Genomic DNA, 24,890 nt, shown 5'->3' on the forward strand with positions numbered 1-24,890 from the left:
GTAACCTCAGGTACCCACCAGGTGTCTTTAGGAAGGCACCTGCTTGCAGGCTCTGAGAGCTTGCCTTGAGAAGCACCATGGATTTCTCAGGCAACAAATGATTCTAGGGAAAAAAAGATGAATGGAATCCTGTCACAGAACTTTCAGGTCAGAAGACACCCTGAGGGGCACTTTGTCCTTCCACCCTATTCATCCCAATTCTTTCCCTGTATCTCAAACACTTTTCGGCAGCCCTGCAATTGCTTCTTATATAAAAAACTGCTAATGACGGAGACGTCAGTTTCCTCTGGTGACACATTTCAGTGGTTAAGATTGAAAGTTCTTCTTTACGTGGTAGCCAAAGACTTTCTCTTGAACCTTAAGCACATAATACACTGCTCAGTCCTCGCTGCCCAAGACAACAGGAGCAGGCCACCCCATGGCCCTCTGACTGTTGAAGTCTAGCTACTTGCATCCTCTCTTCTATACCTCCCCCTCCCTGAAGGCCATTGTACAAGCTATCAAAGGAATAGCTAGGATGGTAGAAGAAGGAAACAGAGATTAAGAGGGTACCTGTTCTGCCTGGTAATCCTGGGCCTTCTCCTGCATGGCCCTCAGGCGAGCGATCTCCTTCTCTTTCTCCCTCCGGATCCTCTCCTGCTCAGCCTCGAACTCTGCTTCTCGAGCCTGCCAGAAGAAAAGGCCTTGTAGCTAAAAGGACAGCTCCCCTTAACCCAGCCTTGCAATGAGTCCCTGTGTAGCACAAATGGTCAAGTGATCGACAACTAGCTGAAAAGTTGGAGGTTCGAACCTACCTGGAGGCACCCTGGAAGACAGGCCGGGCGATCTCCTTCCAAAAGGTCACAGTCTTGAAAACTCTATAGAGCAGTTCTACTCCGTACACCCGAGGTTACCATGAGTCTGAATTGACCGGACAGCCGCCAACAACCACCTCAGGCTTGCAGAGAGAAACAAAGTCCCTACAAAGATCTGTCGGATATCTCCCCTACCACTTCCTGGCTGCTTTGAAAATGAACTTAGCAAGACCTGAATAACACACAGCTAACATTTACAAAATGCTTTGTTGTTCAGAAAGTGCTTTCACATGTATAATCTGAGAGGGCCCTCACAACATCTCATGAGATAGATATTATAGATGAGGAACCTGGTGTTTAGAGAGTTGATCTCTTGCCCAGAATTGCATAGCTGGTAAGCCACCAATCAGAATTTGAACACAGGTATCCTGACTCCAAATTTCATGCTCCTTCCACTACAGCGCCACAATTTCAAGTTGCAAGGCCACTGGGCCAAACTTCTAAAAGTAACAGTTGTGGTTCCCTGCCTGGCTTGTAAAGCAAAGTGGGTGGAGGTTATCTGACTAGTCCCTGGGCAAAGGGCCAAACATGCATTGTTTAGCAGATACCTAGGAAATGAACCATCAAAATTAACTCCCTTTACCACTCATCTGTTAGTTTGTCGTACTGTGGTGGCTTACGTGTTGCTGTGATGCTGGAAGCGATGCCAACTGTATTTCAAATAACAGCAGGGTCACCCATGGTGGACAGGTTTCAGCGGAGCTTCCAAACTAAGACAGACTAGGAAGAAAAGCCTTGTGATCTACTTCTAAAAATTAACCAATGAAAACCCTATGGATCACAACAGAATATTGTCCAATATAGTGCTGGAAGACGAGTCCCCTAGTTTAGAAGGTACTCAAAATACACAGTGGCCACGACAATGGACTCGAGCATACCAATGATCACGAAGATGGCACAGGACCGTGTAATGTTTCATTCTGTTGTACATGGGGTCACCATGAGTCAAAGGTGACTGTCATGGATTGAACCGTGTCTGCCCAAAATATCTGTCAACTTAGCTGAGCCATGAGTCCCAGTATTGTGTGATTTTCCACCATTTTATGTGATTTCCTTATGCGTTGTAAATCCAATCACTATGATGAAATGAGATGGATTCGTGGGAGTTATATTAATGAGATATACAAGATTAGATAGTATCTTAAGCCAATCTCTTTGAGATATAAAAAAGAGAAGGAAACAGAGGGACGGGGGGACCTCATACCGCCAAGAAAGCAGCACCAGGAGCAGAGCGTGTCCTTTGGACCTGAGTTCCCTGTGCTGTGATGCTCCCAGACCAAGTGAAGACTGATGACGAGGACCTTCCTCCAGAACCAACAGAGAGAGAAAGACTTCCCCTGGAGCTGACGCCCTGAATTTGGACTCATAGCCTACTAGACAGGGAGGAAGTAAATTTCTCTTTGTTAAAGCCATCCACTTGTGGTATTTCTGTTATAGCAGCACTGGATGACTAAGACAGTGACTCAACGGCAACTAACAACAACCATTTCTCTAAAATAAAAGGCATATCCCTACAAACTTCCCAAACCCAGCTTCCCAGCTACCATTCTTGAGTAGTCATAAGACTAATGGGGCAGGTTGGGTGGAAAGAGACTTTCCCATAAAGAACATGCCTTAGCCACTCATTCTACCTGCCCAGACTCTGAGCTACCCAAAGAGTTGTCTGACTGTAAGCTGCGCACAGCTGTGTCAAGCTGGTGCCTCTGTTCCACCTTGCCCTGTATAGCAGGGAAGGGAACTCTGGATGTTTCCACAACCAATCTCTGCCTGTACCTCTGAAAAGGAAGCTCTGGCTGCAAGAACAGAGACCACCATGAGGTTGGGGAAGGGCCTGGGATATACATGGATACTTACGGTAGATGTAGGCATGCCCAAGTCCCTGATCCCTTTGCAGTCTTCAGCTTCTCCCAGTTTTACCCTGCCAATGTCCTTCCCATGTATGAAGACAAGCCTTTCCTCTCTTGCTCAGAAATCTCTGGTGATTTCTCATCATATCCTGCTTCCACCTCTGCCCATGGTTCAAGGCCTCTCCAATAACTGTTCTCAGCTCTCCATCATCTCACCACCCTCTTTTCTTGTTGTGCCCACCACAGACTCTCTGCTGTAGTCAGCAAACCTGTTCACCAACTCCTACACATAATTAGCTTATTATCAGAGCCCTGGTGGCACAGTCATTAAGCATTCAGCTGCTAACCAAAAGGTCAGCAGTTTGAATCCACCAGCCACTCCTTGGAAACCCTATGGGGCAGTTCTATTCTGTCTTATAGGGTGGCTATGAGTCAGAATCAACTCAATGGCAGTGAGTTTTTTGTTTTTTTTATCAGATACGCCTTTTCAAATTATACCAACACCCTCCCCCTGCCCTTCACTGAGAATCACTACTTACCAAACTCATTGCCATCGAGTCAATTCCGACTCATAGAGACCCTACAGGACAGAGTAGAACTGCCCATAGGGTTTCCAAGGAGCGGCTGCTGGATTCAAACTGCCCAGCTTTTGGTTAGCAGCTGAGCTTTCAACCACTGTGCCACCAGGGCTCCAATCACTACTATAGAGGAGCACACAGAAGTATGAAGTGGCTTCCGTCATGGAACTTGGAAACTGGCAGAGGGAAGTGGACCAATACATGAAGAGTTCAATAACTTTCCCGCCACTTTTGGTGTTTCCTCCTCTCTTTATATAAATCCATGCTCACTCCGTCTAAACTGTACTTAAAACCTAAAACCTTTTACCCCCCATCCCCCACAGACCACAATCATTTCACTACTCAATTTTGCCCTAGAATGAGTCCACACATTCCTGAGCTACAGCCATCTGTGATTGTTTGTGGATATTGCTCTTCTCTATGGTACATTTGTTCCTATAAGTCCTATGGTGCAAGATGGCAGAAGGATTTACTTTCGGAATCTAGAACCCAACATAGGACGTCCAATATGGAAGTTTTCACAAGAAATTCACAGGGCAGCTGACCCATGATTACTGGGGATATAATTATTCAAGTTATGAGAAATCCACAAAACTGTACTTCCACCAATGGTTTTAATTTTCTTCCCTGCCTTCACATAACCCTCCTCCCAACTTCTAGCCACAGATATTAACAAGGATAACAACACACTTATTTGGGTGTCCTTTCTAGGCTAGGAGCCCTGGTAGCACAGTGGTTAAGAGCTTGGCTGCTAACCAAAAGGTTGGCAGTTCAAATCCGACAGCCACTCCTTGAAAGCCTTATGGGGAAGTTCTACTCTGTCCTATAAGGTTGCTACTAGTCAGAATCAACTCAGCGGCAACGGGTTTGGTTTAGGTTCTAGGCTAGAAGCCCTGGTAGTGCAGTGGTTAAAGCGCTCAGCTGCTAACCAAAAGGTCGGCAGTTTGAACCCACCAGTCGCTCCATGAGAGAAAGATGGGGCAGTCTGCTTCTGTAAAGACTGCAGCCTTGGAAGCCCTATGGGGAATTTCTACTCTGCCCTGTAGGGTCTCCAAGAGTTGGAATTGACTCAATGGCAGGGGGTTTTCTAGGTTACTCTCTGCCGAGCAAGTGAACTGGCCAAGATGAAGAGAAAAAGAAGGCAGACCCTTGAACTAAGGGCCTGAATTTTAGAATGGGAGATGGCTGCCTTCCATTGGAGCTCCCTTAGTTCTCAGGCCTGCCTCTCCCTGAGGCAGACAGAGAGACAGACATTCCATTCCATTCAGAAGTCCCAAGGCATCAGAAACCTGGTCCCTACCATCTTCTTCTTGGTGAACTCCATCACCATCTGGTCTGCCAATTTCTCCTGAGCCAGCAGCTCTGCTTTCTGTTTCTGGTTTTCATCATTGATACGCTTAATCTCAGCTTGCATCTTTAGTTTTTCCTGGTGCCTTCGTTCCATGTCCTGCCAGGAAAAAAAAGACAGACTCAGAGTAGAAGGAGACAAGAAAAAAAGATACTGGCACAGAGGGCGAAGAGATGTCAATGGAGGCAGAAAGAGATACATATTGCCCACAGTCAGGCTTCCATTATTATGACCCTTTGTTAAAGCTTTTCTTTCAAAAGTCATCAAGGACTTCTGGTTTTTTTCCAGTCTTCATCCAACTTGACTTCTTGGCAGAACCTGACACTGTTGACCTCTACATGCTTTCAGGAGGTGGAGGCTCTTAAAATCCTACTCAGTGTCATGCTAAATCCTATCCCCATGGCTTTGTTCATGCTGCCTTCCTCCTGCTATAAATTCCCTTCTATTTAAACCCAAAGTTTGTCTCCATTCAACAGTGATGATGAAAATAGTAAGTACTGCCCTAACTGAGTACTTTCTATTCATTGGGTCCTTTACATATAGTGTTTCTGATCCCTAAATACATATAAAAACCCTGGAAGGTAGGCTTTACTATCCCTCTTGTACAGGTGAGGAAACCAAGGCCCAGAGTTCAAGTGCTAGTACTCTTTTACAAGGAAACTGACGCCCAGGGCCACACAGCTAATAAACTCCAGAGTCAGGATTTTGAAACTTGGTCTACCTAACTTAAAGTTCCAACCTCCCCTGAAAAGTGATGACCTCAGCTTTCAGATTTCACTCCACTTCTGAGTTCCCTCTGTACTTGAGTCTGTGCCACACCACTTGAGATTGGATGTACACTGTCTTGCAGGACCCCACCCATTTTGTATGTGCTCACTCTGTCCCCACTGGAGGACAGGGACCATGTATCACGTTTCATCTCTTCCCCATCAGTCTGTAGCCCAACGTGTGGAAAACAGTAAATATTCAATAAGCTATTCACTGGGTTTATTGCTAAATGGTTTTTATTGGCAGTGGTTTTTATTGCTAAAGGAGGCAGGGAAGGGGGGACCAAAGTGAGTGGCATGGAATAAAATGGAAAAAAGTCTTAGACTCAGAGAAACACAGTCAGATGGGGATCAGGGTACCAGTGTAACCCTGAGTGACAAGACCCCTCTTATGCCCCTTGCCTTACCCAGCCCTGAGACTTCAAAAGCTTACAACCAGAGCTCGCTTTGGCAGCACATATACTAAAATTGAAACGATACAGAGAAGATTAGCATGGCCCCTGCACAAGGATGACTTGCTAATTCACGAAGTGTTCTGTATTTTTCTAGAAGAAAGGACAGAACAACCAGATATCAAGCCCGATAGAGAAAACACAAAAATAAATCAAAGCTAAAACACTGAAAATGGGAAAACAGAAACGTTAATACGTAAAAGATGACAACATTAAATAATGTAGTCATAGAACTTTCATATGGAGAGGAAGTCAAGGCAATATCAAGAAATAAAAGATAGGTTTAAACTTAGTAAAATAGAGGTAAATTTTAAGGTAACCACAAAGGAAACTAACAATCCTACACATCAAAATAAAAAAACAAAGAAACAAAAAAAAACATAGACTCAGCAAAAACAAAATCAACAACAATGAAAATGCTGAAAAGAAAATACACAAAGAAAAATGACTCAGCACAGAAAACTAAGTGGAACAAAGAAACTGTCAACAACACACACACACACACAAATACATCAAAACGACAGCACTAAACTCATACCTTTCAATAATTACACCAAATGTAAATGGACTAAAAGCACCAATAAAGAGAAAGAGAGTGGCAGAATGGATTAAAAAAACACCATCTGTCTATATGCTGCCTACAAGGGACACAGTCTTGACTCAAAGATACAAACAAACTAAAACTCAAAGGATAGAAAAAAAATATATCACAGAAACAACAATCAAAAAACAGCAGGAGTGGCAATATTAATCTCTGACAAAATAAACTTTAAATCAAAATCCACCACAAAGGATAAGGAAGGACACTATATAATGATTAAAAGGTCAATACACCAGGAGGACATAACCATAATAAATATTTACATACCCAAAGACAGAGTTCCAAAATATGTAAAACAAATTCTAACAGCATTGAAAAGAAAAATAGACAGCTCCACAATAATAGTAGGAAACTTCAACACACTACTTTCAGTGAAGAACAGAACATCCAGAAAAAGAAGCTTAGTAAAGACACGAAGATCTAAATGCCAAAACCAACCAACTTGATCTCATAGACGTATATAGAAGAATCCACCCAACAGCAGCCAAGTATACTTTTTGTCCCAACACACAAGTAACATTCTCTAGAATAGACCACATATTAGGCCACAAAGCAAGCCTTACCATAATCCAAAACATCAAAATATTACAAAGAATTTTCTCTGACCATAAAGCCATAAAAGTAGAAATCAATAACAGAAAAAGCAAGGGAAAAAATCAAATATATGGAAACTGAACAACACCTTGCTCAAAACCACTGGGTTATAGAAGAAATCAAGGATGGAAAAAATTCACAGAATCAAACAAGAATGAAAACACATCCTACCAGAACTTTTGGGACACTGCAAAAGCAGAGCTCAGAGGCTAATTTATAGCAATAAATGCACACATCCAAAAAGAAGAAAAAGACAATCTACATACTGGGGAAAAAAAAATTGGCTACGACACATCTGATAAGCGTCTCATCTCTAAAATCTATAAGATACTGCAAAACCGCAACAACAAAAAGACAAATAACCCAATTAAAAAATGAGCAAAGGATATGAACAGACACTTCACCAAAGAAGATATTCAGGAGGCTAACAGATACATGAGGAAATGCTCACGATCATTAGCCACTGGAGAAATGCAAATCAAAACTACAATGAGATACCATCTCACCCCAACAAAAAACACAAAATAATAGATGTTGGCGAGGTAGTGAAGAGACTGAAACACTTACACATTGATGGTGGCATTGTAAAATGGTACAACCACTTTGGAAATCGATTTGGTGCTTCCGTAAAAAAGCTAGAAATAGAACTACCATACCATCCAGCAATCCCACTCCTTGGGATACATCCTAGAGAAATGAGACCCATCACACAAATACATATATGCACACTCATGTTCACTGCAGCACTCTTTACAACAGCAAAAATTGGAAACCACCTAGGTGCCCATCAATAGATGAATGGATAAACAAATTATGGTATATACACACAATGGAATAGTACGCATTGATAAAGAACAATGATGAAGCCACTAAACAACATGGAGGACTCTGGAAGGCACTATGTTGAGTGAAATTAGCCAGTTGCACAAGGACAAACGTTGCATGAGACCACGATTATAAGAACTCCAGAAAAAGTTTAAACACAGAAGAAAATATTCTTTGATGTTCACAAGGCTGGGGAGGGAGGGAGAGGAGAATTCACTAACTAAATAGCAGACAAGAATTATCTTGGGTGAAGGGAAGGACAACACACGGTAGAGGGGAAGTCAGCACAACTGGACCAAAACAAAAGCTAAGAAATTTCCTGAGCATAACCAAACACTTTGAGAGACAGAGTAGCAGGGGCTGCTGTCTGGGGAGCATGGTTTCAGAGGACATCTAGGGCAATTGGTGTAACAAAGTTTATTAAGAAAATGTCCTGCATCCCACTTTGGTGAGTGGCATCTGGGGTCTTAAAAGCTTGCGAGCCGCCATCTAAGATGCATCAGTTGGTCTCGACCCACCTGGAGCAAAGGAGAATGAAGAACACCAAAGACACGGGGAAAATATTAGCCCAAGAGACAGAAAGGGCCACATAAACCAGAGACTCCAACAGCCTGAGACCAGAAGAACTAGATGGTGCTTGGCTACTACCAATGACTGCCCTGACAGGGAGCACAACAGAGAGTCCCCGATGGAGCAGGAGAGAAGTAGAGTGCAAAACTCAAATTCTAGTAAAAAGACCAGACTTAATGGTCTGACCCAGACTAGAAGAACCCCTGAAGACATGACCCCTGGACTCTCTGTTAACCCAGAACTAAAACCATTCCCAAAGCCTACTCTTCAGACAAAGATTAGACTGGGCTATAAAGCATAAAATAATACTCGTGAAGAGTGTGCTTCTTAGTTCAAGTGGATGCACGAGGCTAAATGGGCAGCTCCTGTCTGGAGGCGGGATGAGAAGGCAGAAAGGGACAGGAGCTGCTTGGATGGACCCAGGAAATCCGGAGTGGAAAGGGGGACTGTGCTGTCACTTTACAGAGATTGCAACTAGGGTCACATAACAATATGTGTACAAATTTTTGCATGAGAAATTAACTTGAGCCGTAAACTTTCACCTAAAGCACAATAGAAAAAAAAAAAAAAGCTCACAATCATCAGACCACTTCTGAGCACAGTCACATTCTCAGGTCACAATGTGGCAGGACATTGAATCCTGTGTAGCTGGCCTTCCTATCGCCTCCATATCTAACTCCAACTCCTTGCTTCAAGCTTTTCTATCCATCAACTCACCCCACTCCCACACTCTCCAGCTGCCTCCGTTTCGCCAAAGACTAAATCCCTCCCTGGCCTTCCAGCTCATCCTAAGGACAGCTTTCCACCCTGATTCTTCAGGTGAGGCGACTCTGCTGCCTGTCTTCCTCTCCAGCAGGCTCTCCACGGCTTGGCTCACTGCCCAGTTCAGGGTTCCTCCCTCCAGGAAGACTTCCAAGCTGGATCAGCACAGCAACTATCTGCTTCTTAGCTGGGGGGACTGCAGAGCTTACCTTACTCCCTAGGAGGAGGCAGGAAGGCAGCATGTGGAGCACGAGCTGAGCTGTGAGCATTCCACCTCTCACCATACCTACTTCTTTCTCACTCTGCTTCTCCCTTTTTGCCGCTCCAGCCCTCACAGTCCTTTTCTTCCCTCCTCCCTTTCCTCCTTTCCTTTCTAAGTTCTTCCTTCCAGAGCTTTAGGCCTGTCGTTGGTGCCTCAGGCACTATTTAGTCCCACTGACCCTCAGAGATAAAGCAGCTGCTGACCTATATGACACCATGTACAATTGATCTTCCTAGTGCTTTGCCTATTCATTTACTTGTTGGTTTGTTGTTTTTGTTAGTTCATTTCATCTCCAAGAAACCAAAGGGCTTTCCCTGGTTCTCATCTCTGAAGTCCCTCCACGATGACCCCAGATAAACTCCCTCCACTCTTCTCCATCCTGCTAGCAAAGGTGGGGAGGGGATGGAGAGCTGCCCTTGCACTGCCTGAGATGATGAGGCAGGTCTAATGCTGAGGAGGCACACTTTCTACCTTAAAATTGCCTAATGACACTACCTGGAGACTCAGGGAGTGTCTACTAAAAGGACATCAAAAAGTCAATGACACAACTTGGATGTAATAGTGTTGACTCACTGAAATTGGGGGCTTGCTGCTAGGAGTCTCAGTGAACCCACCAATTCCCACTCCCCACAATTCAGTTGGATTTTCCAGTCTTCATTTCTCACCACTTTCCCTGCTTATTTGCCCCATACTTCTCCCTCCTAGGAAACCCTGGTGACGTAGTGGTTAAGAGCTATGGCTGCTAACCAAAAGGTCAGCAGTTCAAATCCACCAGGCACTCCTTGGAAACCCTATGGGGCAGTTCTACTCTGTCCTATAGGGTCACTATGAGTGGAAAGCGACCTGACAGCAGTGGGTTTTTTTTTGGTTCTCCTTCCTGGCACTCTCTGTCTCTCTCCCAAGCCAGGAGCTGAAGCAGCCTGGCCAGGCCTCTGGGTCTCCTTGGCCCTGCTGGTTCCCTTCTCAAGCAGTCTACAAACTATGTACCCCCTCGCCTTCCCGCACTATGCCAGTGATCTTCACCTCACAGCTCACGCAGCGCCTCACATCACAGGTGTGCTGCAAAGCCTTTATAATTACAATTACAACCCTTCACGGCTCCCATGTCAATCACCACCATCAAAAGCACTGGCTGATGACAACTCAGTCATCCATAAAATGGTGGAGGGGGGAAATAAAAATATGTGTTCCCCAAGGTAAATGGTACCATCAGGAAACAATCCAACAAACCAAGAATGTGGGATATTTTTTAAGGCAATTAGCCTAGACACTTCAAAAAAGTCAAAGTCATTAAAAATAAATAAATAAATTGTGTGTGTGTTTGTGTATGCATCTATAAACATATATATTTATGTATGTATGGAAACTCTTCTAGATCAAAACAGCCTGAGAAGACTTAACTAAACGCAAAATGTGAAGCTTGATTGGATCCTGGTTTGGAAAAAAGGAAAGTGCTGAAAATACATTTGGGGAAAACTTAGGGAAATTTGAATGTGGATTGAATATTAAATGTTATTATAGAATTAGTAGATTAGATCAGGTGGGAGGGAATTACTAATGGTATTGGTGACCTGCAAGAGAATGTCCTTGTTCTTAAGGAGAAGCAGGCCGAAACATTTAGCGGTCAAGTGTCAAGGCGTCTGCACTTGCTTTGAAATCATTTTGCAACAACATACGTATATACATCTCGAAAGAGACAAGCAACCAAGGAAAATGGTTAACAATCATTCAATCTAGCCCGAGGGTTTACGGGTGTGGTATAATTCTTTCGACTTTTCTGTGTGTGTGAAAATTTTCAGAATAAAAAGTTGAGGGGAAAGAAAAAAAATAAATGTTCCAAATGCCTGCCATGTTGCATAGTATGCTGAGGGCTTCTGTCTGTTGCAACAGATCAGACAAGGCTAATGGAAGGGGATTTTTTTAAGTCTATTTAGTTTGGGCAGGTATGTAAATATTTCTTTGGCAATGGATATGTCTGCTAGTTGTATTTGGTCTAGCAGGAAAAAAGATTTGGCTTCTCAACACAATTAATGGCAGCATGCGGTAACAGCAGGGAGCCTGGAAGTACGGCACTGCTGTGTTTACCTACAGAGTATGTAATGTCCCTAGATAACTGAGAGAAGAGTATAAAACATCCCTATGTTTACTTGTGCATCCATATATTTCCTTTATGTGTCCATCTTTATTCATATGTCGGTCTCGGTCCCCAAGTTCCTAGGAGGCAGGGACAGCATCCACCCAGATCACTGCCCATCTCCCAGCATGCTGCCATGGACAAATACTCAACATGGCAATAAAAAGTTAATGATGATGATGTTGTGAAATAAGCATGCATGTGCCTGACAGAAAATGAGTCCACACCCTGACACCCAAAAGGCCTAGAGGACTTTGCTACCATTGCTGGCAGAACTTGGCATTACGTGAGGAGCCCACTGTTACCTTTAGATCCTCCTCCTGGAGCTGTTCAATGTACTCCAGCATCTGTTCCTTCTCCTGCTCCCGCTGCTCGGCAAGCAGCGATCGCTCCTCCTGGTTCTTTTCCATCTGTTCCACAATATGCCGCCTTCCTCTGGGAAGGAACAGGACCACACTGTTTTAGAGGCCAAGGGTGTCTGTCCCTCTGCTTCAACTTCCATCCACATAATCCCCCACAATGGGAGGCATCACGGTAACAATTTGACAAATGCTTCTAAACAGCAATACCCTTTATGGGCCTAGACCAAAGTCCTTCCCTAGGGTGTTTTGGGGGTTGGCCTTCTCTCTTCTAAGCACCTAGTTCTGAGCCTCAACCTTCTTGAAATTCCTTTTCTTCATTTGTTTTCCCAAAAGTGCACCCCACATTATGATACACCTTCTCCCTTCTAGTATGTAACCAGTTGCCGTTGATTCTGACTCATAGAGACCCCATGTGTTTCAGAGTAGAACTGCTCCAAAGGGTTCTCAATGGCTGTGATCTTTTGCAAGTAGATCACCGGACCTTCCTTCTGAGGTGCCTCTGCTGAATTCGACCTGACAATCTTTTGCTTAGTAGCCTAGCGCTTAAGAGTTTGCACCACCCAGGGACTTCCCGGTTCGTAAAGAGCTCCTGAAATCCTACCACCTCCCAAGTCTTCCCAGAGTGAACACAGGAGCCCGGCTAGCTTGAGAAGGCTACAAAGCCCAAGACTTCTAATTTCTCCTCCTGCCATCACCAAGTTTATCTTTTCTTCCTAACCCACCTTCCATGCCTAGTTTGGTAACGGTCTCTTTCATATCCTATCTCACATGCTCAGACTGTCAGCTACTGGTGGGCAGGGACTGAGTCTGAGCACCTCACCCAATGAAACAGTAAAAGCAGGGAAACCAGGTTCTAGAATCAGTGTTGCCAGTGATTCCCTATGTGTTACTGAGATGTCAATAATCTTGGAAGTATCCAGAGAAGATAAGACCCCATGATCTATGAGTAAAGGCTGGAAGAATGGGAGAAGACACAGATTAGGATAGGAATCAAAGGGAAGAAGGGTAAGATTCAGATTCAGATAGAGCACTTGAGTGGCCTCATGACGCCAGATGAAATAAACAGGAGTAACGAGTATAAGTTACATGGGAGCAGGTTTGGGCTGAATATAAGGACCAGTTCAGATCATTAAAGCTGCCTAATGAGGCAGAGATTTTTCCATCACTGGAGCTGTTTTTGAAGAAGATGGATAAATGCTTAGTCATTAAATAAACTTGTGTTACGAGCCTATTATAGCCTATCAGGTACCTACCAGAAGTAGAGAGATGAAGGGGACAAGAGAACAGAACTCAGTCAGGAAAAGAGAAATGCCATTCAGTGTGGTACAATGGCTATTTATAGAGGTAATTCATGTGTTTATGGCTGCTATTCTGAATTTCAGACACCATGGGTCTATAATTTACCTGTTCTGGGACTTGTCCTTTTCTGTAAAATGTAAGGGGAATAAATCTATTCATTCTAGCACTTATTAAGTACCCACTACAGGCCAAATGGAGCCCTGGTGGCACAGTGGTTAAGAGCTCAGGCTGCTAATCAAAAGGTCAGCTGTTCGAATCCACCAGCTGCTCCTTGGAAACACTATGGGGCAGTTCTACTCTGTCCTATAGGGTCGCTATGAGTCAGAAATCAACGGCAATGGGTTTGGTTTGGTTTTTTTGGTACAGGCCAAACACTGTTAGGCACTGGAGCTACAGGAATGAATAAGACAGGGACCCTGTCTTCAATGAGTCCACACCCTAGGAAGGGTCACAGAGCCACATGTAAAGAGATGCTTGTGACAACTCAAGAAGTAGTGTTCCCAAGCATAAACACAGAGTGACAGGGCACAGAGGTGGGAGCACTCCCCTGTCTGGTGACATGAGGGAGGTTTCAGGGGAGGGGACCCCAAAGCAACACAGTGAAGGAAGAGAAAGCATTTTCCAGGGAGAAAAGGAAAGAGAAGAGTCTTCAAAGCAGAAGAAACAGCAAAAGCCATGAACTTGTGACAAGACCTGGCATACTGGGGGCGGGGGGCGGAGTATGCAGTGCACAGCAATTAGTGGTGAGAAATGAAGCTGAACTGGGGCCAGATTGGAAAGCATTTGTGACAGTCTTGGAAATAATTTCTAAAGGTTAACCTTCAAGTTTTAAAAAGTTCTGTGATTCACAAACACAATGCAATCCCAATCCAAATACCAACAGCATTCTTTAACAAGATGGAAAAACTAATCATTAACTTTATATGGAAAGGAAAGAGGCCCCAGATTAGTAAAGCATTACTGAAGAAGAACAAAGTAGGAGGCCTCGCACTACCTGACCTCACAACCTACTATACAGTTACGGTAGTCAAAATAGCCTGGTACTGGTACAACGACAGACACATAGACCAATGGAACAGAGTTGATAACCCAGACGTAAATCCACCCACCTGTGGTCACCTGATCTTTGACAAAGGTCCACAGTCCATTAAGTGGGGAAAAGGCAGTCTTTCCAACAAATGGTGCAGGCAAAACAGAATGACCACCTGTAAAAAATGAAAAGGACCCCTACCTCACACCTTACACAAAAACTAATACAAAATAGACCAAAGAACCAAATATAAAACCAAAAACCACAAATATCATAGAAGAAAAAATACTGTCAACACTAAGGGCCCTAATATGTGGCATAAATAGGATACAAAGCATAATTAACAATACACAAACACCAGAAGATAAGTCAGATAACTGGGATCTTCTAAAAATTTATCACTTATGCTCATTAGAAGACTTCAACAAAAGAGTAAAAAGAGAACCTACAGACTGGGAAAAAAATTTTGGCTATGACATATCCCACATCTAATTTTTAAAATCTATGGGAAAATCCAACTTTTCTACAACAAAAAAACAAATAAACCAATTAAAAAATGGGCAAAGAATATGAACAGATACTTCACTAAAGAAGACATTCAGGAAGTTAAGACACATGAGGAAATGCTTGAGATCACTAGCCATTAGAGAAATGCAAATCCAAACTACAATGAGATACCATCTCACCCCAACACTACTAGTGCTAATCAAAAAAAAAAAAAAATAGAAAATGTTTGAGAGGTTTCAGGGAGATTGCAACTCTTAAGCACTGCTGTTGGGAATGCAAAATGGTACAACCATTTTGGAAAACGATAACGGTGTTTCCTTAAAAAACTAGAAATAAAAATACCATACAATCCAGCAATCCCACTCCTAGGAACATACCCTAGAGAAATAAGGATAGAAACAATCTAAGTGCCCAACAACAGATCAATGGATAAACAAACTATGGTACATACACAAAATGGAATACTACGCAATAATAAAGAACAATGATGAATCTGCAAAACATCTCACAACATGGATGAATCTGGACGGCATTATGCTGAGTGAAATAAGTCAATCACAGAAGAACAAATACTGTGTGAGACGACTATTATAAAAACTCATGGAAAGGTTTACACACAGAAAGAAACAATCTTTGGTGTTTACAAGGAAGAGAAGGGGTAGGGAGGGGAAAACACTAACTAGATAGCAGATAAGTGGTAACTTTGGTAAAGGGTAAGACAGTACACAGTACTGGAGAAGCCAGCACCCCTTGACCAAGGAAAAGTCATAGAAGCTTCACAGACACACCCAAACACTCTGAGGGACCAAGTTCCTGGGTTAAGGTCCAGGGGCCATGGTCCTGGGGGACAGGTAGCTCAGGTGGCACAATACAGTTTATAAAGAAAACATTCTACATCCGACTGTGGTGAGGAGCGTCTGGGATCTTAAAAGCCTGAGAGCAGACATCTAAGATACTTCTACTTGTCCCATCCTGGCTGGAGCAATGCGGAATGAAGAAAATGAAAGACAAAAGGGAAAGATTAGTCCACAGGACTAATGGACTACAACTACCACAACCTCCACCAGACTGAGCCCAGAACAACTAGATGGTGCCTGGATACCACCACTGACTGCCTTGACATAGATCACAATAGAGGGTCCTGGGCAGAGCAGGAGAAAAATGTAGAACAAAATTCAAATTCACAAAAAAAAAAAAAATCAGGCTTGCTTGCCTTACAGACACTGGAGAAATTCTGAGAGTATAGCCGCCAGATACCCTTTTAATTCAGTAATGAAGTCACTCCTGAGGTTCACCCTGCAGCCAAAGACTAAACAGGTCTCTAGGGCAAACAATAACACACATAAGGAACATGCTTCTTAGTTCAATCATGTATACAAGACTAAATGGGCACACCAACCCAAAAGCAAAGATAAGAAGGCAGGAGGAGACAGGAGAATTGAACAAATGGAAACAGGGAACCTGGGGTGGAGAAGGCGAGAGTGTTGATACATCGTGGGGTTGGCACCAACGTCACAAAACAATTTAGTATTAATTGTTTAATGAGAAACCAATTTGCTCTGTAAACTTTCACCTAACGTATGATCTTAAGAAAGTATAAAAAAGTGAAATAAAAAAAAGAATTAAAAAAAAAAAGTTCTGTGATTGCACAAATCACTTTATAAAGGTTTCGAGATAATAATAGACATTACCTGTTGCTGTCAAGTCGATTCTGACTCATAGTGACCCTACAGAACAGAATAGAACTGCCCCCATAGGGTTTACAAGGATCGACCGATAGATTTGAACTGCCAACCTTTTGGTTAGCAGCCAAGCTCTTAACCACTGCACTACCAGGGCTCCATACTAAACATTGGTTATGATCATTTCTCATCTCTTCCCTGTTTTGCTAGTTTTCAGACACGTGGAAATGAGTTAGAGCGGGAGATGCCAAAACTGCCTCTTTACCGGATTCTTTCCTCTCTCCTCTTCCTGTCCAGTTCCTCCTGCCTTTGAATGGATTTCTGCCGCTCTACTTCCATCATCTGATCCAAGCGCTTCTCCTCTGTTTCCAATTCTTTTTGGATCAGCCGCTTCTCTAAGATTTGGGCATCCCGGATAGCATGGCACTTGGCATTGAGGATGATCTGTGGGGTGGAGATGAAATCGTGGCACTAGATCTGGGGGCAAAAATAGGGAAGGAGGCAGTGTAGGGGTGTGGACGTTTGAAGGGGGAGAGATGGGAGCAGAATACTATCGAGCTTGCTAGAGATGCTCATGGCTGCTCAGTAGACAACAACCCAGAGCCATCGAGTTGATTCCGACTCATAGCAACCCTATAGGACAGAGGAGAACTGCCCCATAGGGTTTCCAAGGAGCGCCTGGTGGATTTGAACTGCCAACCTATTGGTTAGCAGCCATAGCTCTTAACCACTGCACCACCAGGGTTTCCCATGGCTGCTCAGAAGCCCAGAAATCAACAGCATGCATGCATTGACCCTTCCCCTTAATATAGTTTAACTGTCCTATGAGGTGCTGGACACTGTGCAAGGAGAGGCCCCGAATAGCTCTTTCGGGGCACTGGGTATTAATCTTTTGGGAGTCATGGATCAATCACCCATTGGGAATCTAATGAAAGCTATGGGCCCGGTCCTCAGTAAAATTCACTTACGTATATACACACAGAATTTCCATAGAACTTCAGAGGTTCATGTCCCTTCTTAGGGATCTATGAACTTCAGGTCCCCTAAGAGGGACCATGAACCTCAAGTTAAGACTCCCTGTTCTGCACCTTAGGGAAACTAAGATACTCCTGCAGAGGCCAGGCCACCAGGTTGTGAAGCTGGAAGAGCCCAGCAGGACACTAGATGCGATGAAAAACAATGGGCCCATCAGTAAGAACCAAGAAGTAAAAGCTTTGGAAAACAAAAGGAGGAATAGGTAGAAAAGATTTACCTGAGAGACAGAAATTGCAGGTGAAGGAGTTGGGGAGTTAGCGTTTTTTCAGTTGGTGGGGAAATGAGCCACATGCAAATGGTTTGCAAAAACAGAATTCAAATGAGCCTTTGGTCTTTGTGCTCTCAGCTAAAGGAAGCACTCTGGGCACTTCAAAAAGAATCCAATGGCTGAACCACCAAATGTGGCCAGAATTAAACAAACAGGATAAAAATAAAAGGTAATATCCTCATAGTTATCAATCCATGGTCCAAAAAGCTCTCCCGTCTATTAGTTTATTTAACACTGCCAATAATTCTGTTTAGTAGTTTTACCATACCTGTTTTTCAGATAAAGAAACTGAGGCTCAGGAAGGGCAAGTGACTTGCTCAAGGTCACACAGCTAGCAAGTGACAACGTCGGTCCTCCCTCCCTCCGGTCATAGCAACTCCCATGGAAATGCATTTCTTATCTGCCTGCCCCTGGCCTCTCAGCCCTCCTCTTGCCAGCTGGAGCCAATGCCGTCCAGTATGAGAGTAAGAGAAGGGCAGAAGCAGCGGGGAGCAGCGAGTCGCAGTGAGACCTCAGAGGGAGGGAAGAAATGTAAGCGCCCACCTTGCTCATGTCCTTGAGCTCCTCCTCCTGCTCCATCCGCAGCTTGTTGGCTCTCTGCAGGAGGTTCTGGGCCCTCTCCTTGGCCACCTCCTCCAGGTCGCTGAGCTTCTTGTTGTTTTTACACACCATTTCCTTCTGTTTCATGATCTTCTTGCGTGTTGTCACTGCATCCTAAGGGACACCAGTCTGAATTGGTGAGGGATTCCTCCCTGTGCTCTGTGCCCTGGGCACTAGCCTGGCTACTGCAGGTGACCCAATAGGACTTCTGCCTCATGCCATCGTGCCATCAAAACCCAGAAGGTTCATAGTTTGGCTTCATTCCCACCACTGACCTTGCCCCCCAGCTGCTCCCACATCTCAGATATGTCTCTCTAGCCTCCGTTCTGCAATATACACATTCGCTCTCTGTTTCGGGGTCCCCTCACTACAGTTCTGGCCTCTCCCCATTTCCATTCTGCCCGCTGTCCAAAGAGATCAGGGCTGAAGGAGGTTAGCTACCATGATGGCTTCCTTCTCCATCTTGAAGGCCTGTTCCTTGGCCTCGAGCTCTTCCCTGGTCAGGACGTGTGATGCCCATTTGATCCGCTCAAACTCCTCGGGACTGATGATAAGGGACTCCCCAGAGGGATCCTCTGTGGGAACACTGACACGAGGAATGAACAAAGTTAGGGAGAGAGAGAGAGGGCAAGATCCTAGCACCATGCTTCAGGCTTCTCTTCCCCTCCCTCATTAGTGGCAGCCCTCCGGCTTGGACGCAGCCATTGTCAGGAAAGACCGCCAACCGTACTATGGCTCTACCAGGGACAAGGAATCCCAGATGAGGGTGAAGTAGAAACCCAGGTTAAAAAGAGACATTCTAAGTACTTTAAAGGACCAGCTGATATGTTACCTTCTCTGTGCAGCAGTCTGTGACCCCCCCATACACACATGTGCCACCCCCCAGGTCCAATCACCTCCTCCTCCAAGCCCCATGGCCCTTTGTTCCTACTGCCTGTATTATTGGCCAGTCATGCAGCATCTGTTTCCTTGGCTGCATTACAAGCTCCTTCAGGGCACTGGCTCTGTCTTAACTGTATTGGTAGCCTAGTCTCTGGCACACTGCTTAACACAGAGTGAGAACCCAAAATAAAGCTACTGAATTGAATCTGAAAAGTACATTATTTCTTGAGGATGACATAAAAAGGGCAAGGAGATGCCAGACAAGGCTGAAATGGATGCCAGTGAGAAACCTAAACATCCCTGCCCAGAGAGAAGCTTTGAACCCTAAATATTAATTAAAATCTCTGAACAACACCAGTCAGAGACATGTCTATAGACCTCTCCTTTCTAGCTGCCCAACTCACTCAACAAACCAATAACTAATTATAATGATTACAAACAAAAGACCTACGTTAAAGATGGGGGAGGGAGAAGCTGGCGGGGGGTGAAGTAAAGGTGCTTCTGGGTGAGGCAATTTAACAGGTACACCTGGCAACAAGACGCAGACACTCTGAGACAGGAAGCAAAATCTCATGTAAATAAAACCAGGCGGGGGGGGCGATTCCAGGAAGTACACAGAATGAGTGAGTGACTTGGGGATTAGTCAAGATCTTGTAGCTCATTGAGTGGCATGGCACAAAACAGCCTTGGATCTGGAGTGACCAAGAAGGATCTGAATTGGAGACGGAAGCTCATGCTGCTTTCAGCAGCCCCTGAAAAATGACCAGCCCCTTCACCTCTGACCTGTTCAGGACTAGACCACTTCAAGAAGAAACCTTTTCTCAGACCCCAGGGGTGGCTGCTGACCATATCTGGCTGCATCATGCCAGGGACCAGACTGTTCAATCAGGAACTACAGTCAAGCCCAGTTCCCACCTGTGCCTCCCTGGCTCATGACATGGGCACCATTTTCTGGGAATTGTGCCACAAGTGGTTAAGAGCACAGCTGCTAACCAAAAGGTCGGCAGTTGGAATCCACCAGCCACTCCTTGGAAACCCTATGGGCCAGTTCTACTCTGTCCTATAGGATCACTATATGATCGACTGGATGGCAATGAGTATGGATTTTTTTTTAAGTGGGTGGAGCTAGAGGAGGGAGAGCAGTTACAGGGAATTAAGCATTAGTGCAAGAGCTAAACCACTGAGAGGACAGGGCTGGTTCATTTCACATTTCTGAGCTAAGCCTACACCCCACAGGAGGGGCCAAAGCAACAGGCAGCTCCAGTCAGGAAGCAGTGCTGAGCTAATCCCAAAGGAACCCCAGGAACCCTTGTGAATTTCCTCTTCTGGCCTCAGAGTCTGGGAAGAAGCCAGGGAGCTATTAGGCATCGGGTCCATTTTCCTTTGGTTCAGATTCTTAATGCATCAGAAAGGAACTGACAACTGGGTCATTTCCTTTTACCAAGTGAACTAATGACGATTGAGGGAGGTCACCCACTGAGCGCTCAGCCCCTTAGGTCCCAGCAGTAACCAAATCGGTTGTCAATGAGCAGATTCCAACTCATGGTGACCCCATGTGTATCAGAGTAGAGCTATGCTCCATAGCGTTTCCAACGGCTGGATTTTCAGAAGTAGATCGCCAGACCTTTCTTGCAAGGTGCCTCTGGGAGGACTCGAACCTCCAACCTTTCAGTTAGCAGCCAAGCACGTTAACCATTTGCACCACCCCAAGACTCCTTAGGTCCCACCAGTCAGCCAAAAGAAAGGGAGAAGAAAGAAGCTGGCAATAAAGGGCAGTAGCGATAATAGATACAAGACAGCAAGAAACAAGAGAGGCCAGGATGGAGGAGTAAGCATAAGAGCCATAGAACTAAAAAGGGGAAACAACTGCGAAAGGAGTGGGGAATGGACTGAGAGAATAAAATCAAGCCAGTTCCCATCTCCCTGCAGAGATCCTCAGCATAAGTGCCACCTGAGCACAGGAGAGCAGGGGCCTTGCCCCAGTACTCACATGAGCTCCCGGACCATGTCCCGAGTGATGAGCTGAATGGTCTTCGGCTTGTGGTCCATCCCTGGTGCAGTGAGCATCCTCTGAATGGCTCGCTTGTCTCGGAGCAGTACAATGGGGCTGTCACCAGGGGCCTGAGACAACGGCTATGGGGCCAAGGACAGCTTAGAAGCTGGTCACTGCACTTCCTGCTGGTCAGTCCTAATTTCAAGCCTGTCCTGGGACTTCCACCCGCTCCAGACTATGGGATGGCCAAGAGTAGCCTGGGCCCTGAGAAAGCAGCACGGTGCTCTCCACTGGCACATGGCCGATGTAGTCTGTCCTGACCAGCTCCTCTGAGCCCAAGGCCTCTCTATAACTTGTGCAGATAAACACCCCTGGAGGGCTAGGGAGAGGAACGGTTGCCAGTGTGGGTGTATCCCTAGTCTAAAACCATTAGGAAGGAAAAGTACATTTTTGATCTCTAGGTTTTAGGTTTGGAAACCCTGGTGGCATAGTGGTTAAGAGCTATAGTTGCTAGCCAAAAGGTCGACAGTTTGAATCCACCAGGAGCTCCTTGGAAACCCTATGGGGCAGTTCTACTCTATTCTATAGCGTTGCTATGAGTCAGGATCAACACGACAGCAGTGGGTGTTTTGATTTGGTTAGGCTCTCCTCCTTCCATGACTTACGAAAAAAGAAATAATTCTCTCACTTAGACCCCACTATGGGTTTGAAGCAATACTGTTTGTTATAGACTGATCCAACCTATGATGTTAAGAATTTTTAATCCTTCTTAATGATTAATTGGAGCCCTGATAGCACAGTGGATAAGGGCTCGACTGCTAACCAAAAGGTCAGCAGCTTGAATCTACCAGCTGCTCCTTGGAAATCCTATGGGGCAGTTTTACTCTGTACTGTAGGGTCATTATGAGTCAGATCCCCCAAAAGAGCCATATCGAGGGAATTCGAAAGAGCTAAATGGCTAAACGGCCTGGTGGAGACCTGTCCTTAAAATTTTGGGTGGTGAGACGGTCAGTGAGTTAGAATTCAGCAAGAAGAGTAGAGATTGGATATGTAAGTTTTCAATTTTTTTCGGCAAGTGAAGGAGTTAGCTAACAAAATGAAATCACTTATTTCGGGAAAATGTTAAACACAGACGGGAATTTTGTTTGTCATTGATACCGTAACTACACTCCTGACTGGAGGCAAGGGGACAGCCTCAGTGGTGATTCCGTCCTGTCCTCAGAACCTCACTTTGCATAGCCAGATCCCATGAGTGTTGCTGCCACCTGGCGCCTGGTCTGTGTGTCCAGACAGGCATAACGTCGTCATGCCACAGGGCACTTCTGCCCCCTACTGCCAGTTGAGAGTCTTCCTCAACTGTCACCCAGCAGTAAGGTCAAAGAAACGGGACCAGGGACTGGCATTTTGCTGCCTGCCCCCTTTTTCTAGCCAGCAGGACTACTTGTGAAGACCTTGGCCACTTCCAAAGCTATCTTTGCTTTGATTAGAAACTTTCTTGGACCCAAAACAAAGAATGCCTATGAGGACACTGCACTCCTTGAATTCCTTCCTTTATCAATTAAGAAAACTGCTGCGGAGAGGGAGCCTTCTAAATGGAGAAAGATGCCCATCTCGAGACCTCTGGAGAGTCCTTTTCATAGTGAGGATGGAACAGGGATAGACACCAACTCTTCCCTCCCTAACCCACCCCGCTGTCAGAGCGGGGGTTTCTGTCTCCGCTGGCTTCTCTTTGTTTTCTCCTTCTCTTTTCTCTCTCTCTTAATCTCTCACTGTTTCATTCTCTTTCTCCCCTTCCTCTCTTCCTTCATACCTACAGATTTTACATGTACTAAAAAAAGGAACTCTCTCGCTCTCCTTTTCTAAGCTAAAGGAGTTGCCAACCCCTTAATTTGGATGACACTTGCAAATAAATTTCCCCAAAGCTAAGTGGTTGTTTTGTTAAGCATCTGAGAAAGCAGGCTGATTTTGTGTTTCACCCTGGAGCTATTGTTGGATGGAGGGGGAAATATGTTGCTCAATGTCTACAAGATCAGCCCAAAAACCAAACCAAACCCGTTGCCGTCAAGTCCATTCCAATTCATAGCAACCTTATAGGACAGAGTAGAACTTCCCCCATAGGCTTTCCAAGGAGCGCCTGGTAGATTCAAACTGTTGAACTTTTGGTTAGCAGCCGAGCTGTTATAACCACTACGCCACCAGGGCTCCTTGATTGGCCTAGGGACCCGCAAATGTTTTTATTATGGTGCTCTTACTCAGCACTATTGAGCTCCCTGCAGCTGAGCCTCTCTTTTGACATTACAACAGATTTTAAATGCTGTGCAGATATGAGGATTTCAGGGGTGTAGGAAACTAGGTACCCGTTTACATAAATCCCACTAGATCTACCTCTGAGAAAGGGATGACTTGCCCCGGGCTAGCTTTGTCCTGAGCACCTGGATGGGGCTTGGTAAGGGTTACCTTGATAACTCCAAAGAGGCTCTCATCCACCTCAGAGCTCACAGCTTTCGTTCGATAGCGAGTTTTATTTCTTGACCTGTTGGAAGTGGTAGAAGCAGAGCTCAGGATGCCAGTTGTGCTCGACGGCTGGAGGAAGAGGCAGAAAGTTTTGGGCCATCAATACTGAGTGACATCTGACCCCTGGGCATAGTAAACACTTCTCCAGCTCATGCTGGGGGAAACTGGGTGGGGTGTCAAAAACCACCTAGGGAAAGCACCTGGGTAAACCTTGAACTGTAGTGGGCAAAAAGCAACAGGTGAACGACGACCTCACAGATGCAGAGGGGTCTTTGGGTGGGAGCAAGACTCACTAGCTCTGTGAGAAGGAGCACATCTGTAGTTGCTGAAGCTGAGGGAGGCCAAGTCGGTCACGTGGTAGGAAGGAAGGAAGAATGATAGGGGGATGGCAGGAGGAGAGGAGCCCCAGTTTTCCACAAAGATAACCTCTTGTGAGGCAATTTGGATGTGTCTACCCAGAAATATATATAGTGTCCTCTTCACCTCCAAATTTCTCCACCTGAGCTCCAAATCCCCTTCACATAGCACTCCCATTCGACCCCCTTTCTGTTTCCATAATCTGACAAGGTTATGGTGGGGATAGAGGATCTACGGGATGGACAAGCACCATGCCCACTGATTGGCACATGGTTGGTGCCTAAGAAGCTTCAGTGGACGGATGCTGAACGATTACCAGCTACAATCAGGCAAACCAGTTCATCATGTCCACACTATGGCTCTTTCACTCCCATGACCCCTGTAGTACATATTAGTCATCTTCTTAGCCATCCAGTATCTTCCTATGTTTGGGGAATTCCCCATCTAATGAGTTGTGGGACTATAGAAGCTGAAAATACCAGGTCTTTGCTTTCCCAGGCTGGGCAAGGGACCTAGGCTTAGCCGATTAGATCACCCAACCTTGACAATGACTAGGGAACTTGAGAAGAAAAAAGCAGGAACAAAAAAAACCTTTCTGGCAGTGTCAACTTTATCCAGTGTCTGGGGTAATGCCAAAAAGGGTACTAGCAACAGCACCCCCGTCCAAAGCTGGCAGTGACAGAGGTCCAACATCAGGGGTCCTTGTCAGCCCAGCTCTAGGTTGTGATGTTAGCCTTGGTTCCAGCTGCAGAGCTTCCCTTTGTTCT

General features: G+C 45.1%; 1 protein-coding gene and 1 non-coding gene across 8 annotated transcripts in view; one reads left to right on the forward strand and one right to left on the reverse strand.

Annotated features, from left to right (window-relative positions):
* Positions 1 to 24,890, reverse strand: part of CFAP45 (cilia and flagella associated protein 45) — a 60,351-nt gene that overhangs the window by 5,024 nt on the left and 30,437 nt on the right. For 5 of the 7 annotated variants that reach the window (XM_049880934.1, XM_049880932.1, XM_049880933.1 and 2 more), the window contains exons 2-9: positions 23,710 to 23,835; positions 21,250 to 21,392; positions 18,819 to 18,963; positions 18,321 to 18,491; positions 16,740 to 16,918; positions 11,900 to 12,029; positions 4,580 to 4,726; positions 553 to 666 (exon numbers count right to left, since the gene is read on the reverse strand). In XM_049880934.1, the coding sequence (XP_049736891.1) occupies positions 553 to 666; positions 4,580 to 4,726; positions 11,900 to 12,029; positions 16,740 to 16,918; positions 18,321 to 18,491; positions 18,819 to 18,963; positions 21,250 to 21,326 (963 nt within the window). In that variant the 5' untranslated portion in view covers positions 21,327 to 21,392; positions 23,710 to 23,835. The remainder of the gene's footprint in view (positions 1 to 552; positions 667 to 4,579; positions 4,727 to 11,899; positions 12,030 to 16,739; positions 16,919 to 18,320; positions 18,492 to 18,818; positions 18,964 to 21,249; positions 21,393 to 23,709; positions 23,836 to 24,890) is intronic. The other 2 variants (XM_049880935.1, XM_049880931.1) reach the window with 1 other exon arrangement.
* LOC126074108 (U6 spliceosomal RNA) lies at positions 5,833 to 5,939 on the forward strand. The gene has a single exon (XR_007516916.1). It is a non-coding gene; the product is annotated as a U6 spliceosomal RNA (small nuclear RNA).

This window comes from Elephas maximus, chromosome 3 (assembly GCF_024166365.1).
Source record: "Elephas maximus indicus isolate mEleMax1 chromosome 3, mEleMax1 primary haplotype, whole genome shotgun sequence".
NCBI lineage: Eukaryota > Metazoa > Chordata > Mammalia > Proboscidea > Elephantidae > Elephas > Elephas maximus.